Raw genomic sequence first — 16,995 nt, forward strand, 5'->3', positions numbered from 1 at the left:
TCATCCACCACCTGTAACAATACTGTTACTGTCATCCATCACCTGTAACAATACTGTTACTCTCATCCACCACCTGTAACAACACTGTTACTGTCATCCACCACCTGTAACAACACAGTTACTGTCATCCACCACCTGTAACAACACTGTTACTGTCATCCACCACCTGTAACAATGCTGTTTCTGTCATCCACCACCTGTAACAATACTGTTACTGTCATCCACCACCTGTAACAATACTGTTACTGTCATCCACCACCTGTAACAACACTGTTACTGTCATCCACCACCTGTAACAATACTGTTACTGTCATCCACCACCTGTAACAATACTGTTACTGTCATCCACCACCTGCAACAATACTGTTACTGTCATCCACCACCTGCAACAATACTGTTACTGTCATCCACCACCTGTAACAATACTGTTACTGTCATCCACCACCTGTAACAATACTGTTACTGTCATCCACCACCTGTAACAATACTGTTACTGTCATCCACCACCTGTAACAACACTGTTACTGTCATCCACCACCTGCAACAATACTGTTACTGTCATCCACCACCTGTAACAACACTGTTACTGTCATCCACCACCTGTAACAATACTGTTACTGTCATCCACCACCTGTAACAACACTGTTACTGTCATCCACCACCTGCAACAATACTGTTACTGTCATCCACCACCTGTAACAACACTGTTACTGTCATCCACCACCTGTAACAACACTGTTACTGTCATCCACCACCTGTAGCACACACACACATACACACACACACACACACACACATACACACACATACACACACACACACATACACACACACACACACATACACACATACATATACAGACATACATATACAGACATACACACATACACATACACATACAGACATACAGACACATACACAGATACACAGACACACAGAAATGGTAACTAACACACACACACACACACACACACACACACACACACACACACACACACACACACCTACACACCTACACACCTACACACCTACACACACAACAGGCCTAGTGTCTAATCGACATGTGCCTAGGACAAAATGGTAACTAACTAACACACACACTGAGCTGAGTCTCGACCCCTGCAACCACAATTAGGTGAGTACGCACACACCCACCTTGGTCTGTGTGGGTGGTAACATAACAGAAGACAGCCACCAGACAACAGTGGGCGGTGGGCGGGACCCCCACACCCTACACAACACCTCCGCCCTCTCTCCCGCCCACACAGAGGCCACCTCCTCCACCCGCACGCCCACGATGCTCACTGCAACACACAACACCTTGGTTATTAATGAAGCTAAGACAGCAGTTACTGCTGTTAAATTATTAGACAGTAGTTACTGCTGTTAAATTATTAGACAGCAGTTACTGCTGTTAAATTATTAGACAGCAGTTACTGCTGTTAAATTATTAGACAGCAGTTACTGCTGTTAAATTATTAGACAGCAGTTACTTCCGTTAAGCTGTCTATTAGACAGCAGTTACTTCCGTTAAGCTGTCTATTAGAGAGCAGTTACTTCCGTTAAGCTGTCTATTAGACAGCAGTTACTTCCGTAAAGCTGTCTATTAGACAGCAGTTACTTCCGTTAAGCTGTCTATTAGACAGCAGTTACTTCCGTTAAGCTGTCTATTAGACAGCAGTTACTTCCGTTAAGCTGTCTATTAGACAGCAGTTACTTCCGTTAAGCTGTCTATTAGACAGCAGTTACTTCCGTTAAGCTGTCTATTAGACAGCAGTTACTTCCGTTAAGCTGTCTATTAGACAGCAGTTACTTCCGTTAAGCTGTCTATTAGACAGCAGTTACTTCCGTTAAGCTGTCTATTAGACAGCAGTTACTTACTGCTGTTAAACTGTCAGACGACAGTTACTGCTGTTAAATTATTAGACACCAGGAAAAATGGTGACAATGATGATACTGGTGACAATGGTAACACTGGTGACAATGGTGACACTGGTGACAATGGTGATACTGGTGATAATGACGATACTGGTGAAAGTGGTGACGCTGGTGACAATGTTGACGCTGGTGACAATGATGATACTGGTGACAAAGGTGACAATTGTGACAATGGTGACACTGGTGTTGTCACAGTGTTGTCGTCAGGCTAGTGTTGGAAGGTTGGTGTTGCAAGGCTTTTGTTGTCAGAGTGTTGTCAGACTGATTTTGTCAGGCTGGTGTTATCAGGCTGGTGTTATCAGGCTAGTGTTGCCAGGATGGTGTTACCAGGCTAGTGTTGTCAGGCTTCACTAACGTCAGTCTACACTAATTCGTGCAGGTAAGCTGTGAGGGTAGTTAACAGTGCGCTCACCTGACAGTCATCGTCCCTCAGGTTAATACAAGGCGCTAACAATATTGATAACACCAACATTAACTAGTCACTATAACCCACGAGGGTGAAGGACTTGGTCAGGGAGACACTTCACTTCTCTTACAACATTAACTTGTGTCACATTGAACGCTTGTGTGTAGCACAGTAGGTAGCACTGTGGCACAGTAGATTCCTAACCTCATCTCCACCTAACACAAGAGATGTATTTACTAGTACAACATTCAACTTGTATAACGTTTCGCCCAAAGATGAACTTAATCAGTAAGACTGTCTCCAGCAGTAACACAGAGCTGACTAGCGCAGCTGACGCGACCATCTATCTGCTGTGTTTATCCTAGGTCAGCAGACAGTGCAGAGGCGGGGCAGTGTGAACACTGCCAGCAGTATGTCAGATGTCCACCGCTCCATTACCTGTTGGAGTGGTAAGCGACGCGACCATTCACTGTGCACCAGCTACTGCCTCTAGCAGCAAGCAGGGGCCAGCTAGCACTGGGCTACTGATCCCGGGGAACATAATTGTATTGTAACATCGTTCCCAGCGGTAACTTTGTGTATGGTAATCTGTGAAATATACTGGTCGTCTCCCAACAATGATGTGTGACCAGTGTGAGGAAACAGGTTTGCCATCATTCATTCAGTAGCTGTCTTGCTGGAAGTGTGTTGACAATGCAGATCATATGGCTTTCATCAGAGTGCAGGTACTGTGCTTCCCACCTCCAGTACTGTAACATCCTCACCCATTATTCAGAGTACAAGCACTGTACTTCCCACCTCCAGTACTGTAACATCCTCACCCATTATTCAGAGTACAAGCACTGTACTTCCCACCTCCAGTACTGTAACATCCTCACCCATTATTCAGAGTACAAGCACTGTACTTCCCACCTCCAGGACTGTAACATCCTCACCCATTATTCAGAGTACAAGCACTGTACTTCCCACCTCCAGGACTGTAACATCCTCACCCATTATTCAGAGTACAGGCACTGTACTTCCCACCTCCAGGACTGTAACATCCTCACCCATTATTCAGAGTACAAGCACTGTACTTCCCACCTCCAGGACTGTAACATCCTCACCCATTATTCAGAGTACAGGTACTGCCCACCTCCAGGACTGTTACATCCTCACCCATTATTCAGAGTACAAGCACTGTACTTCCCACCTCCAGGACTGTAACATCCTCACCCATTATTCAGAGTACAGGCACTGTACTTCCCACCTCCAGGACTGTAACATCCTCACCCATTATTCAGAGTACAGGCACTGTACTTCCCACCTCCAGGACTGTAACATCCTCACCCATTATTCAGAGTACAGGCACTGTACTTCCCACCTCCAGTACTGTAACATCCTCACCCATTATTCAGAGTACAAGCACTGTACTTCCCACCTCCAGTACTGTAACATCCTCACCCATTATTCAGAGTACAAGCACTGTACTTCCCACCTCCAGGACTGTAACATCCTCACCCATTATTCAGAGTACAAGCACTGTACTTCCCACCTCCAGGACTGTAACATCCTCACCCATTATTCAGAGTACAGGCACTGTACTTCCCACCTCCAGGACTGTAACATCCTCACCCATTATTCAGAGTACAAGCACTGTACTTCCCACCTCCAGGACTGTAACATCCTCACCCATTATTCAGAGTACAGGTACTGTACTTCCCACCTCCAGGACTGTAACATCCTCACCCATTATTCAGAGTACAAGCACTGTACTTCCCACCTCCAGGACTGTAACATCCTCACCCATTATTCAGAGTACAGGCACTGTACTTCCCACCTCCAGGACTGTAACATCCTCACCCATTATTCAGAGTACAGGCACTGTACTTCCCACCTCCAGGACTGTAACATCCTCACCCATTATTCAGAGTACAGGCACTGTACTTCCCACCTCCAGTACTGTAACATCCTCACCCATTATTCAGAGTACAAGCACTGTACTTCCCACCTCCAGGACTGTAACATCCTCACCCATTATTCAGAGTACAAGCACTGTACTTCCCACCTCCAGGACTGTAACATCCTCACCCATTATTCAGAGTACAGGCACTGTACTTCCCACCTCCAGGACTGTAACATCCTCACCCATTATTCAGAGTACAGGCACTGTACTTCCCACCTCCAGGATTGTAACATCCTCACCCATCCTTCAGAGTACAGGTACTGTACTTCCCACCTCCAGGACTGTAACATCCTCATCCATCCTACAGAGTGCAGGTACTGTACTTCCCACCTCCAGGACTGTAACATCCTCACCCATCCTTCAGAGTACAGGTACTGTACTTCCCACCTCCAAGACTGTAACATCCTCACCCATCCTTCAGAGTGCAGGTACTGTACTTCCCGCCTCCAGGACTGTAACATCCTCACCCATTATTCAGAGTACAGGTACTGTACTTCCCACCTCCAGGACTGTAACATCCTCACCCATTATTCAGAGTACAGGCACTGTACTTCCCACCTCCAGGAATGAAACATCCTCACCCATCCTTCAGAGTACAGGTACTGTACTTCCCACCTCCAGGAATGTAACATCCTCACCCATCATTCAGAGTACAGGTACTGTGCTTCCCACCTCCAGGACTGTAACATCCTCACCCATCCTTCAGAGTACAGGTACTGTACTTCCCACCTCCAGGACTGTAACATCCTCACCCATCATTCAGAGTACAGGTACTGTACTTCCCACCTCCAGGACTGTAACATTCTCACCCATCATTCAGAGTACAGGCACTGTACTTCCCACCTCCAGGAATGTTAAGTCCTCACTCATTATTCAGAGTACAGGTACTGCACTTCCCACCTCCAGGACTGTAACATCCTCACGCATCATTCAGAGTACAGGCACTGTACTTCCCACCTCCAGGACTGTAACATCCTAACCCATCATTCAGAGTACAGGTACTGTACTTCCCACCTCCAGAACTGTAACATCCTCATCCATCCTTCAGAGTGCAGGTACTGTACTTCCCACCTCCAAGACTGTAACATCCTCACCCATCATTCAGAGTACAGGCACTGTGCTTCCCACCTCCAGGAATGTAACATCCTCACCCATCCTTCAGAGTACAGGTACTGTACTTCCCACCTCCAGGACTGTAACATCCTCACCCATCATTCAGAGTGCAGGTACTGTACTTCCCACCTCCAGGACTGTAACATCCTCACCCATCCTTCAGAGTACAGGTACTGTACTTCCCACCTCCAGGACTGTAACATCCTCACCCATCATTCAGAGTACAGGCACTGTACTTCCCACCTCCAGGACTGTAACATCCTCACCCATCATTCAGAGTACAGGTACTGTACTTCCCACCTCCAGGACAGTAATATCCTCACTCATCATTCAGAGTGCAGGTACTGTACTTCCCACCTCCAGTACTGTAACATCCTCACCCATCCTTCAGAGTACAGGCACTGTACTTCCCACATCAGGACTGTAACATCCTAACCCATAATTCAGAGTACAGGTACTGTACTTCCCACCTTCAGAACTGTAACATCCTCACCCATCCTTCAGAGTGCAGGTACTGTACTTCCCACCTCCAGGACTGTAACATCCTCACCCATCATTCAGAGTACAGGTACTGTACTTCCCACCTCCAGGACTGTTACATACTCACCCATCATTCAGAGTACAGGCACTGTACTTCCCACCTCCAGGACTGTAACTTCCTCACCCATCATTCAGAGTACATGTACTGTACTTTCCACCTCCAGAACTGTAACATCCTCACCCATCCTCCAGAGTGCAGGTACTGTACTTCCCACCTCCAGGACTATAACATCCTCACCCATCCTTCAGAGTACAGGTACTGTACTTCCCACCTCCAGGACTGTAACATCCTCACCCATCATTCAGAGTACAGGTACTGTACTTCCCACCTCCAGGACTGTAACATTCTCACCCATCATTCAGAGTACAGGTACTGTACTTCCCACCTCAATAACTGTAACATCCTCACCCATCGTTCAGAGTACAGGTACTGTACTTCCCACCTCCAGGACTGTAACATCCTCACCCATCATTCAGAGTACAGGTACTGTACTTCCCACCTCCAGGACTGTAACATCCTCACCCATCATTCAGAGTACAGGCACTGTACTTCCCACCTCCAGAAATGTAACATCCTCACTCATCATTCTGAGTGCAGGTACTGTACTTCCCACCTCCAGGACTGTAACATCCTCACCCATCATTCAGAGTACAAGCACTGTACTTCCCACCTCCAGGACTGTAACATCCTCACCCATCATTCAGAGTACAGGTACTGTACTTCCCACCTCCATTACTGTAACATCCTCACCCATCCTTCAGAGTACAGGCACTGTACTTCCCACCTCCAGGAATGTAACATCCTCACTCATCATTCAGAGTGCAGGTACTGTAGTTCCCACCTCCAGGACTGTAACATCCTCACCCATCATTCAGAGTACATGTACTGTACTTCCCACCTCCTGAACTGTAGCATCCTCACCCATCCTTCAGAGTGCAGGTACTGTACTTCCCACCTCCAGGAATGTAACATCCTCACCCATCCTTCAGAGTACAAGTACTGTACTTCCCACCTCCAGGACTGTAACATCCTCACCCATCCTTCAGAGTACAGGTACTGTACTTCTCACCTCCAGGACTGTAACATCCTCACCCATCCTTCAGAGTACAGGTACTGTACTTCCCACCTCCAGGACTGTAACATCCTCACCCATCATTCAGAGTACAGGCACTGTACTTCCCACCTCCAGGAATGTAACATCCCCACCCATCCTTCAGAGTGCAGGTACTGTACTTCCCACCTCCAGAACTGTAACATCCTCACCCATCCTTCAGAGTGCAGGTACTGTACTTCCCACCTCCAGGACTGTAACATCCTCACCCATCCTTCAGAGTACAGGTACTGTACTTCCCACCTCCAGGAATGTAACATCCCCACCCATCCTTCAGAGTGCAGGTACTGTACTTCCCACCTCCAGAACTGTAACATCCTCACCCATCCTTCAGAGTACAGGTACTGTACTTCCCACCTCCAGAACTGTAACATCCTCACCCATCCTTCAGAGTACAGGTACTGTACTTCCCACCTCCAGGACTGTAACATCCTCACCCATCCTTCAGAGTACAGGTACTGTACTTCCCACCTCCAGGACTGTAACATCCTCACCCATCCTTCAGAGTACAGGTACTGTACTTCCCACCTCCAGGACTGTAACATCTTCACCCATCCTTCAGAGTACAGGTACTGTACTTCCCACCTCCAGGACTGTAACATCCTCACCCATCCTTCAGAGTACAGGTACTGTACTTCCCACCTCCAGGACTGTAACATCCTCACCCATCCTTCAGAGTACAGGTACTGTACTTCTCACCTCCAGGACTGTAATATCCTCACCCATCCTTCAGAGTGCAGGTACTGTACTTCCCACCTCCAGGACTGTAACATCCTCACCCATCCTTCAGAGTGCAGGTACTGTACTTCCCACCTCCAGGACTGTAACATCCTCACCCATTCTTCAGAGTGCAGGTACTGTACTTCCCACCTCCAGGACTGTAACATCCTCACCCATCCTTCAGAGTGCAGGTACTGTACTTCCCACCTCCAGGACTGTAACATCCTCACCCATCCTTCAGAGTACAGGTACTGTACTTCCCACCTCCAGGACTGTAACATCCTCGCCCATCCTTCAGAGTGCAGGTACTGTACTTCCCACCTCCAGGACTGTAACATCCTCACCCATTCTTCAGAGTGCAGGTACTGTACTTCCCACCTCCAGGACTGTAACATCCTCACCCATCCTTCAGAGTGCAGGTACTGTACTTCCCACCTCCAGGACTGTAACATCCTCACCCATTCTTCAGAGTGCAGGTACTGTACTTCCCACCTCCAGGACTGTAACATCCTCACCCATCCTTCAGAGTGCAGGTACTGTACTTCCCACCTCCAGGACTGTAACATCCTCACCCATTCTTCAGAGTGCAGGTACTGTACTTCCCACCTCCAGGACTGTAACATCCTCACCCATCCTTCAGAGTGCAGGTACTGTACTTCCCACCTCCAGGACTGTAACATCCTCACCCATCCTTCAGAGTGCAGGTACTGTACTTCCCACCTCCAGGACTGTAACATCCTCACCCATCCTTCAGAGTACAGGTACTGTACTTCCCACCTCCAGGACTGTAACATCCTCACCCATCCTTCAGAGTACAGGTACTGTACTTCCCACCTCCAGGACTGTAACATCCTCACCCATCCTTCAGAGTACAGGTACTGTACTTCCCACCTCCAGGACTGTAACATCCTCACCCATCCTTCAGAGTACAGGTACTGTACTTCCCACCTCCAGGACTGTAACATCCTCACCCATCCTTCAGAGTGCAGGTACTGTACTTCCCACCTCCAGGACTGTAACATCCTCACCCATCCTTCAGAGTGCAGGTACTGTACTTCCCACCTCCAGGACTGTAACATCCTCACCCATCCTTCAGAGTGCACGTACTGTACTTCCCACCTCCAGGACTGTAACATCCTCACCCATCCTTCAGAGTACAGGTACTGTACTTCCCACCTCCAGGACTGTAACATCCTCACCCATCCTTCAGAGTACAGGTACTGTACTTCCCACTTCCAGGACTGTAACATCCTCACCCATCCTTCAGAGTACAGGTACTGTACTTCCCACCTCCAGAACTGAAACATCCTCACCCATCCTTCAGAGTACAGGTACTGTACTTCCCACCTCCAGAACTGAAACATCCTCACCCATCCTTCAGAGTACAGGTACTGTACTTCCCACCTCCAGAACTGAAACATCCTCACCCATCCTTCAGAGTACAGGTACTGTACTTCCCACCTCCAGAACTGAAACATCCTCACCCATCCTTCAGAGTACAGGTACTGTACTTCCCACCTCCAGAACTGAAACATCCTCACCCATCCTTCAGAGTACAGGTACTGTACTTCCCACCTCCAGAACTGAAACATCCTCACCCATCCTTCAGAGTACAGGTACTGTACTTCCCACCTCCAGGACTGTAACATCCTCACCCATCCTTCAGAGTACAGGTACTGTACTTCCCACCTCCAGAACTGAAACATCCTCACCCATCCTTCAGAGTACAGGCACTGTACTTCCCACCTCGAGGACTGTAACATCCTCACCCATCCTTCAGAGTACAGGTACTGTACTTCCCACCTCCAGAACTGAAACATCCTCACCCATCCTTCAGAGTACAGGTACTGTACTTCCCACCTCCAGAACTGAAACATCCTCACCCATCCTTCAGAGTACAGGTACTGTACTTCCCACCTCCAGGACTGTAACATCCTCACCCATCCTTCAGAGTACAGGTACTGTACTTCCCACCTCCAGAACTGAAACATCCTCACCCATCCTTCAGAGTACAGGCACTGTACTTCCCACCTCCAGGACTGTAACATCCTCACCCATCCTTCAGAGTACAGGTACTGTACTTCCCACCTCCAGAACTGAAACATCCTCACCCATCCTTCAGAGTACAGGTACTGTACTTCCCACCTCCAGGACTGTAACATCCTCACCCATCCTTCAGAGTACAGGTACTGTACTTCCCACCTCCAGAACTGAAACATCCTCACCCATCCTTCAGAGTACAGGTACTGTACTTCCCACCTCCAGGACTGTAACATCCTCACCCATCCTTCAGAGTACAGGCACTGTACTTCCCACCTCCAGAACTGAAACATCCTCACCCATCCTTCAGAGTACAGGCACTGTACTTCCCACCTCCAGGACTGTAACATCCTCACCCATCCTTCAGAGTACAGGTACTGTACTTCCCACCTCCAGAACTGAAACATCCTCACCCATCCTTCAGAGTACAGGTACTGTACTTCCCACCTCCAGGACTGTAACATCCTCACCCATCCTTCAGAGTACAGGTACTGTACTTCCCACCTCCAGAACTGAAACATCCTCACCCATCCTTCAGAGTACAGGTACTGTACTTCCCACCTCCAGAACTGAAACATCCTCACCCATCCTTCAGAGTACAGGTACTGTACTTCCCACCTCCAGAACTGAAACATCCTCACCCATCCTTCAGAGTACAGGTACTGTACTTCCTACCTCCAGAACTGAAACATCCTCACCCATCCTTCAGAGTACAGGTACTGTACTTCCCACCTCCAGGACTGTAACATCCTCACCCATCCTTCAGAGTACAGGCACTGTACTTCCCACCTCCAGCACTGTAACATCCTCACCCATCCTTCAGAGTACAGGCACTGTAGTTCCCACCTCCAGGACTGTAACATCCTCACCCATCCTTCAGAGTACAGGCACTGTACTTCCCACCTCCAGCACTGTAACATCCTCACCCATCCTTCAGAGTACAGGCACTGTACTTCCCACCTCCAGCACTGTAACATTCTCATTAACTCACTACAGCTGGGAAGTTAGTTAATGTTGATGCTTACTCTTACCACAAGATTATGTATTTTGTATTATGTGATGCTCTACACTCGTGTGAGTCAGTCAGCAGAGTGATGTAGGTGGAAGTGTTGTCAGCATTGCAGTGTTGTCACAGCTGTAGTGTTGTTGCAGCTCTAGTGCTGTCAGTGTCGTAGTGATGTCAGTGTTTTAGTAGTGTTGTAGTGTTGGAATGTTGTCAGTGTTGTAGTGTTATCAGGGCTGTAGTGTTGTTACAGGTGTAGTGTTGTCAGTGTTGCAGCGTTGTGAGTTTTGTGGTGTTGTCAGTACCTTAGTTTTGTCTGTGCTGTAGTGTTGTCAGGGGACTTAGGGCTGTAGTGTTGTCAGTGCTGTAGTGTTGTCAGTGCTGTAGTGTTGTCAGAGCTGTAGTGTTGTCATTGTTGTATTGTTGTCAGAGCCGTAGTGTTCTAGTGCTGTCAATACTGTATGGTTGTCAATACTGTAGTGTTGTCAGTGGCAACTCACACGTCATGGCCAGGGTAACAGTAGTGGTGGCAGGCTGTGTCTTGTTGGTGTTGGCAGCCAGGCAGGTCAACCTGCGACCCAGGTCAGCCCTGGTCAGAGGTCCCAGAAGCAGCTCGTTCTGCACGGTCGCCCTTCCGCTGCCTTCCAGCGAGTACGTCTCCACGGCCGTCTTAGCGCTGCCTTCCAGCGAGTACGAGTCCTCGGTGGTCTTCACTCCCTCCAGCGAGTACGTCTCCTCGGTGGTCTTGACGCCCTCCAGCGAGTACGTATCGTCCAGCACATCCGGTCCCTCGTACCAGACCACGGCAGGAGGTGGCCAGCCTGCCCACACACACACAGGAACTCATTAATACAATTTGATGACGTAAAGATGGAGGAACATGACAGCCCACTGGACCACACTTGGCTGTGGGCCAGTGACCAGGTATAAAGGACAGATCTTCACTGCACACACATCTGCTCACCACTAACACACGTCAGCTCACCACTAACACACGCCAGCCTACCACTAACACACGTCAACCTACCACTAACACACGTCAGCCTACCACTGACACACGTCAGCTCACCACCAACACACGTCAGCTCATCGCTTACACACGTCAGCTCACCACTGACACGTCAGTTCACCAGTGACACACGTCAGCTCACCACTAACACACGTCAGCATAACAATAGCAACAGGACACACTGGTCACCTGCATAAGCAGAACATAGAGACAGGCACAGAAAAACAAAAGAAATGCTGTGTAATATTTCTATGTCACACTGAGACCTTCAAACAAAGAATTGAAAACAATAAACATATCTGTTAAGTTAGTATCTCGTTAATGTTACTAAAAACCAGGGACGAGGGATGTCCCATTGCCATACCAAACTTTTCAAAGGAGAAATTTCTAAATGTAAACTTTACATAAGTAATACTGAGTTTATTGATGCAAAGTCTGCGTTTACATCAAAGATATTAAGTTTAATAATGCAAACGGTGCTTACATCAACAATAAAGTTTTATGGGTTTAATAATTATCAAAATAAACAATGGTAAGATATGAGAGAATAGTTAATCCAGCGCAGAGTAGAGTAAGTCATCAGTAGAGACCTTTGTAAATACTAGTGCTACATGACAGTTGATCACACAGAGGTCACAAATACTAGCTGTTTAACTTAACTTCTCCACCTGTTGGAGATGAAAGATGAAAGTAAGTTCAGCTATAGAGACGCAAGACTCATCGCCAGAGAAGAAAACACCAAATGCCGCAGAATTCTGGAATCTTCACTTATCTGTTAATCCAACAGTTTCAACCAGGACAACGACTACTGTAACATAGCTGAACCTCTTGCCAAGAAATTTCTTCATCGTCATCCTACATAACAACATACACACCCACCCGTCCCTTACAGGTCCGTCTCAGACCCAGCCTACCAAACATTCTCAGCGGTTCTTTACAGGTCCGTCTCAGATCCAACCTACCAAACATCCTCCACCTGACTTTCCACACTGTATATACTCACGTACTCTTTACCCAGGTAGATCTGTCTATGAGGGGCTTTGAGGGGACATGAGCTAGAGTTCGCCACGGCTACGCTAGCGGGAGATTCTTCAGTAAAAACTTGCATTTGTGGTCACAGTGGTGCCTATGCTAACCTTCCTATGGTGTAGAAATATACCTGGTTGGATGAATCTTATTATAGCCAGTTGGTCCAGTGGCTAACACGACGGTCTGGAGTTTTGTGACTCTCTGATCACGGGTTCTAACCCCACCCGTGGTATGGTGTGTTTGCAATCGTGTCATCATGATTTCGTGAGTCAGATCTGTTTCTGGCGATACAGCCCACTGTGTGGGCGAAATGTTGTCAATAAAGCATCGCATAATACTGCAACTGTGTTTAACTTCTCCACTCGTCCTGTTATCATCACATATACTGCAGCAAGATATTATACCCACACTAAGACTCAGTATTATCATGAGTCACAAATCATGTAAAGGGACATTGCAAGTTGCAATTAGTGTTCCTGATCAGAGGAAGAGTTTCTAATCACAGTATAAAAATGAAATGATTAATTAAGACACATGTGCAACAGTTGGGTATCGTTACTGATGAAACGTTTCGCGTACACAGTAGGTTTCTTCAGTCAAATACAGAGGCAGCAGGTGTGGTAGTGAAATGAAGATGATGTAATCAGTCCCTCAACCTTGGAGAAATGGTATCTGAGGTGGTCAGTCCCTCCAGTTATAAAGGTGAACACTTCTCCAGGCTGAGGGACTGACCGCCTGATATCTCCCAGGTTGATGGACTGATTACACCATCTTTATTTCACTACTTCGCCTGTTGCCTCTGTGTTTGACTGAAGAATGCAGAAGTAAATACAGAAGTAAAAGTAGATAAAGATGTAGGTACGAAGGTAGATATAGATAAATATGCAGGTGTAGAGGTATGGAGGTAGACAAAGAGATAGCAGCACCGGTAGATGTAGGAGTGGAGTTACTTACCGTCATCGTTGGAGCAGATGAGTGATGGCGCTGCGGACTCGAGGAATGGACCAACAATGTTGTTCTTGACGGCCATCACTCCTGAGTTGGCCAGTCTCCACCACACCCTGGCCCTGCTGGGTGGCACTGTAGGAGACACAGCAGTGATACATAGTGGCACTGTAGGAGGCACAGCAATGATACATAGTGGCACTGTAGGAGACACAGCAGTGATACATAGTGGCACTGTAGGAGACACAGCGGTGATACATAGTGGCACTGTAGGAGGCACAGCAATGATACATAGTGGCAATGTAGGAGATACAGCAGTCGTACATAGTGGTACAGTTGAAGACACAGTAATAATACACAGTGGCACTGTAGGTGATACAGCAGTGATACATAGTAATACTGTAGGGGACACAGCAGTGATACATAGTGGTACCGTAGGAGATAGAGCAGTGAAACATAGTGGTACCATAGGAGATACAGCAGTGATACATAGTGGCACTGTAGGATACACAGCAGTGTTACATAGTGGTACCGTAGGAGATACAGCAGTGATAAATAGTGGTACAGTAGGAGATGCAGCAGTGATACTTAACAGTACTGTATGAGATACAGCAGTGATACATAGTGGCACTGTAGGAGACACAGCAGTGATACATAGTGGCACTGTAGGAGACACAACAGTGATACATAGTGGCACTGTAGGAGACACAGCGGTGATACATAGTGGCACTGTAGGAGGCACAGCAATGATACATAGTGGCAATGTAGGAGATACAGCAGTCGTACATAGTGGTACAGTTGAAGACACAGTAATGATACACAGTGGCACTGTAGGTGATACCGCAGTGATACATAGTAATACTGTAGGAGACACAGCAGTGATACATAGTGGTACCGTAGGAGATAGAGCAGTGAAACATAGTGGTACATAGTGGCACTGTATGAGACACATGGTGATACATAGTGTATAATCTAAAGTGTCCTGTACACTCAGTATGAGATACATTCTGGGACACATGCTATGTGTCAGGTACATCTGTCATCACTGAGGGACACTGCTGACAGATCTTCCTCATGATGATGAATGAGAAACATGTGAAACATCTGGGTGTCTTTATTTGTAGACGTTTCACCCACCAGTGACTTTATCAATACAAGACTGAAGAAGTACATACAAACAAACGAGGTAATCAGTCCCTCAGTCTTAGTGTTGGTCATGTACAAATAAAGATCATTACTATTAATTTTATTATTATTATTATTATTATTATTATTATTATTATTATTATTATTATTATTATTATTATTATTATTATTATTATTATTATTATTGTTTTTATTATAAGCACAGACATCAAACGTCAAATAAGGGAGGTTCAACAGACATTGCTTGACAGTGTCACCTGTCAAGTGTCACCTGTCAAGTGTCACCTGTCAAGTGTCACCTGTCAAGTGTCACCTGTCAAGTCAGTAGACACTCTCAGTCAGATTTCTCAAGAGAACGTAGACTGTGTGGTTTCGGTCAGACTTGCACCATTAACTCACTGAAACGAGGGAGCAAGGAGGCCAGAATATAGACAATAGGGAGGTGGGGGAAGGGAGTGGTAGAACGGGAGGAGAGAGTAGTAGTAGTAGTAGTAGTAGTAGAAGTAGTAGTAGTAGTAGTAGTAGTAGTAGTAGTAGTAGTAGTAGTATTAGTAGAAGTAGTAGTAGTAGTAGTAGTAGTAGTAGTAGCAGCAGCAGCAGCAGCAGTAGTAGTAGTAGTAGTAGTAGTAGTAGTAGTAGTAGTAGTAGTAGTAGTAGTAGTAGTAGTAGTAGTAGTAGTAGCATTAGTAGTAGCAACAGTAGTGCCCAAGGTGTTGAATTTGAGGAAACTGGGAGAGAGAAAAGTCGAAAGTAGTTGAACAAGACCACAAGAACACTGTCGTGAGAACAAGACCACAAGGACACTGTCATGAGAACAAGACCACAAGAACACTGTCATGAGAACAAGACCACAAGAACATTGTCATGAGAACAAGACCACAAGAACATTGTCATGAGAACAAGACCACAAGAACACTGTCATGAGAACAAGACCACAAGAACACTGTCATGAGAACAAGACCACAAGAACACTGTCATGAGAACAAGACCACAAGAACACTGTCATGAGAACAAGACCACAAGAACACTGTCATGAGAACAAGACCACAAGAACACTGTCATGAGAACAAGACCACAAGAACACTGTCATGAGAACAAGACCACAAGAACACTGTCATGAGAACAAGACCACAAGAACACTGTCATGAGAACAAGACCACAAGAACACTGTCATGAGAACAAGACCACAATAACACTGTCATGAGAACAAGACCACAAGAACACTGTCATGAGAACAAGACCACAAGAACACTGTCATGAGAACAAGACCACAAGAACACTGTCATGAGAACAAGACCACAAGAACACTGTCATGAGAACAAGACCACAAGGACACTGTCATGAGAACAAGACCAAAAGAACACTGTCATGAGAACAAGGCCACAAGAACACTGTCATGAGAACAAGACCACAAGAACACTGTCATGAGAACAAGACCACAAGAACACTGTCATGAGAACAAGACCACAAGAACACTGTCATGAGAACAAGGCCACAAGAACACTGTCATGAGAACAAGACCACAAGAACACTGTCATGAGAACAAGACCACAAGAACACTGTCATGAGAACAAGACCACAAGAACACTGTCATGAGAACAAGACCACAAGAACACTGTCATGAGAACAAGACCACAAGAACACTGTCATGAGAACAAGACCACAAGAACACTGTCATGAGAACAAGACCACAAGAACACTGTCATGAGAACAAGACCACAAGAACACTGTCATGAGAACAAGACCACAAGAACACTGTCATGAGAACAAGACCACAAGAACACTGTCATGAGAACAAGACCACAAGAACACTGTCATGAGAACAAGACCACAAGAACACTGTCATGAGAACAAGACCACAAGAACACTGTCATGAGAACAAGACCACAAGAACACTGTCATGAGAACAAGACCACAAGAACACTGTCATGAGAACAAGACCACAAGAACACTGTCATGAGAACAAGACCACAAGAACACTGTCGTGAGAACAAGACCACAAGAACACTGTCATGAGAACAAGACCACAAGAACACTGTCATGAGAACA

The 16,995-nt window shown here is 46.6% G+C and overlaps 1 protein-coding gene across 1 annotated transcript in view; it reads right to left on the reverse strand.

The window, feature by feature from the left end:
- Positions 1–16,995, reverse strand: part of LOC138854317 (uncharacterized) — a 458,800-nt gene that overhangs the window by 65,748 nt on the left and 376,057 nt on the right. Inside the window, exons 4-6 of the mRNA XM_070096752.1 lie at positions 13,810–13,935; positions 11,318–11,638; positions 1,156–1,304 (exon numbers count right to left, since the gene is read on the reverse strand). Coding sequence (XP_069952853.1) covers positions 1,156–1,304; positions 11,318–11,638; positions 13,810–13,935 — 596 coding nt within the window. The remainder of the gene's footprint in view (positions 1–1,155; positions 1,305–11,317; positions 11,639–13,809; positions 13,936–16,995) is intronic.

Source organism: Cherax quadricarinatus, chromosome 54 (genome assembly GCF_038502225.1).
Source record: "Cherax quadricarinatus isolate ZL_2023a chromosome 54, ASM3850222v1, whole genome shotgun sequence".
NCBI classification, from domain to species: Eukaryota; Metazoa; Arthropoda; class Malacostraca; order Decapoda; family Parastacidae; genus Cherax; species Cherax quadricarinatus.